The sequence below is a fragment of the Crocodylus porosus genome, unplaced genomic scaffold, assembly GCF_001723895.1.
Source record: "Crocodylus porosus isolate Cpor-Errol unplaced genomic scaffold, CroPor_comp1, whole genome shotgun sequence".
Lineage (NCBI taxonomy): Eukaryota > Metazoa > Chordata > Crocodylia > Crocodylidae > Crocodylus > Crocodylus porosus.
The window spans coordinates 17,964,209-17,966,064 of NW_017728943.1; the positions used below are offsets into that span (position 1 = coordinate 17,964,209).

General features: G+C 54.3%; 1 protein-coding gene across 1 annotated transcript in view; it reads right to left on the bottom strand.

Annotated features, from left to right (window-relative positions):
* Positions 1 to 987, bottom strand: part of TAF13 (TATA-box binding protein associated factor 13) — a 4,217-nt gene extending 3,230 nt beyond the window's left edge. The window contains exons 1-3 of the mRNA XM_019548815.1: positions 887 to 987; positions 726 to 804; positions 510 to 607 (exon numbers count right to left, since the gene is read on the bottom strand). Of these exons, the coding sequence (XP_019404360.1) occupies positions 510 to 607; positions 726 to 804; positions 887 to 913 (204 nt within the window). The 5' untranslated portion in view covers positions 914 to 987. The remainder of the gene's footprint in view (positions 1 to 509; positions 608 to 725; positions 805 to 886) is intronic.
* Positions 988 to 1,856: the final 869 nt, after the last annotated feature.

A 1,856-nucleotide genomic window follows, 5' to 3' on the forward strand; every position in this document is an offset into this window, starting at 1 on the left:
GCAAACTGGATGCTTATCTTGCTGGGATCCTATGACCCCAGCTGACTTCCTGCCCTTTGGGCAGGGGACTGGACTCAGTGATCTTCTGAGGTCCCTTCAAGCCCTAATGTCTATGAAATCTAAGATGTGGCCTCACCAGTGCTGAGCAAATGGGAATAATCATTTCCCATACCCTGCTGGCAGCACACCTACCAGTGCAGCCTAGTATGCTGTTAGCTTTCTTGGAAACAAGGGCACACTGCTGGCTCGTATTCAGCTTTTCGTCCACTGCAACCCCCAGGTCCTTTTCTACAGAGCTGCTGCCCAGCCACGCAGCCCGCCCCCCCCAGCCTATGTGTATAGGATTGTTCTGTCTTAAGTGCAGGACTTTTCACTTGTCCTTGTTGAACCTCATGAGACTCCTTTTGGCAAGCAATGCTCCCCACTGTTGTACCAGGCAATGGGATGGCCCATGCACCCAGACAAGGCACCCTCCCCGTTGGCAGCAGGTGGGGCTGGCACAAACGCACCATCTCGGTGATGAACTCGATGACCAGGTCCTCCAGGATGTCCACGGCCTCGGTGTAGGGGTTCTGGTCGTCCCCGAAGCCATACATCATGCAGCGCACTACGGAAGACAGTGGAAAGCGCCGCGCATGCGCAGTTACTGTCTCCCCGGGCCTCGCGCTTCACAGGGCCAGGTGCCACCATCCCACCTCCGCGCACGCGCACGCCCCCGCACTCACGCTCCTTGGAGAAGAGGCGCTTGCGTTTGCCCTGCCCGCCGTCCAGGCCGCCACCCGCCTCCTCCGCATCTTCCTCAAACTGCGGACGGTAAAAGGTGAGAGGGGTTACCGTATGCCCAGTGCATTCTCCCCCACTTCCCGGTGCGTATCTTATCACTCACCGGCGCATCCTCCTCCTCGTCGGCCATGATGCCCGCCCCGCCCGCTGCGCACCAGAGCTTCCGCCCTAGCTTGCAGAGCTTCCGGGCTGAGCTGTGGGCGCCGCCATGATTTCGTACGGAACCAAAATCGGGGCCCTACCCCTTCCCTTTGTCCCTTCCATGGGCGTTTCCGCTTACGCCCACCAGACTTCCAGCCTATGCAGCCCCGCGCGGCCATTTTGCCGTACGGACGCCGGCTCGAAATCTTCCCACCCCTGTCATTTGTCCCAGCTGTGGGAGGCTTCCGTTGACTCCCACGGAACTTCCGGTTTCTGCTGGCGAGCGCCCCCATTTCGGTGTACGGTTTGTCGGACAGCGGAGCAGTCTCAAGGCTGGGCCGGGCCGGGGCGGCGGGGGAATGTCACCGCACGCATGCGCTGACAGACACGTGCTTTTTCGTTTTTTTAAATTTAATTTTAGAACGTTTTAAACATAATTTTTAATCTTAATTTTTTAACTTTTAAAAATTAATTTTAAACAAAATACTTTATAATTTTAAAAAATAAAATGTTTAAAAATTAGATTATATATTTGCTGTACTCGTGCTGTGCCTCTTAAAAAGAGAGGCCGAATCTCATGGGTTGGGAACTATCAACCTCTGCAGCTTTCCCCACCCACGTAGCACCTGTTGTTGGCCTATGTTGAGGTCCCCTCAGCTTCACTTGTACCCCACTGTGTCAAACCGCAGTTTTACAGCTCCATGTTAGACAAGAGCCCATGAGAAACTACAAGTGAAAAACAAGGTGTTCAGGCTTGACTGGGAAAGAACCTGAAAATCTATTTGAACATGCCAAACCAGTCTTCTGCCTTTCCCTGCTTCCCTTTGCCCAGCCCAAGGAGGGATGAGGGAAGGAGAGGAGAACTCACAACACACTGCTTGGAAGAGACCTAATCCTCTGGGGATCATTTCTAGGTGCTGCAGGCCTGCTGT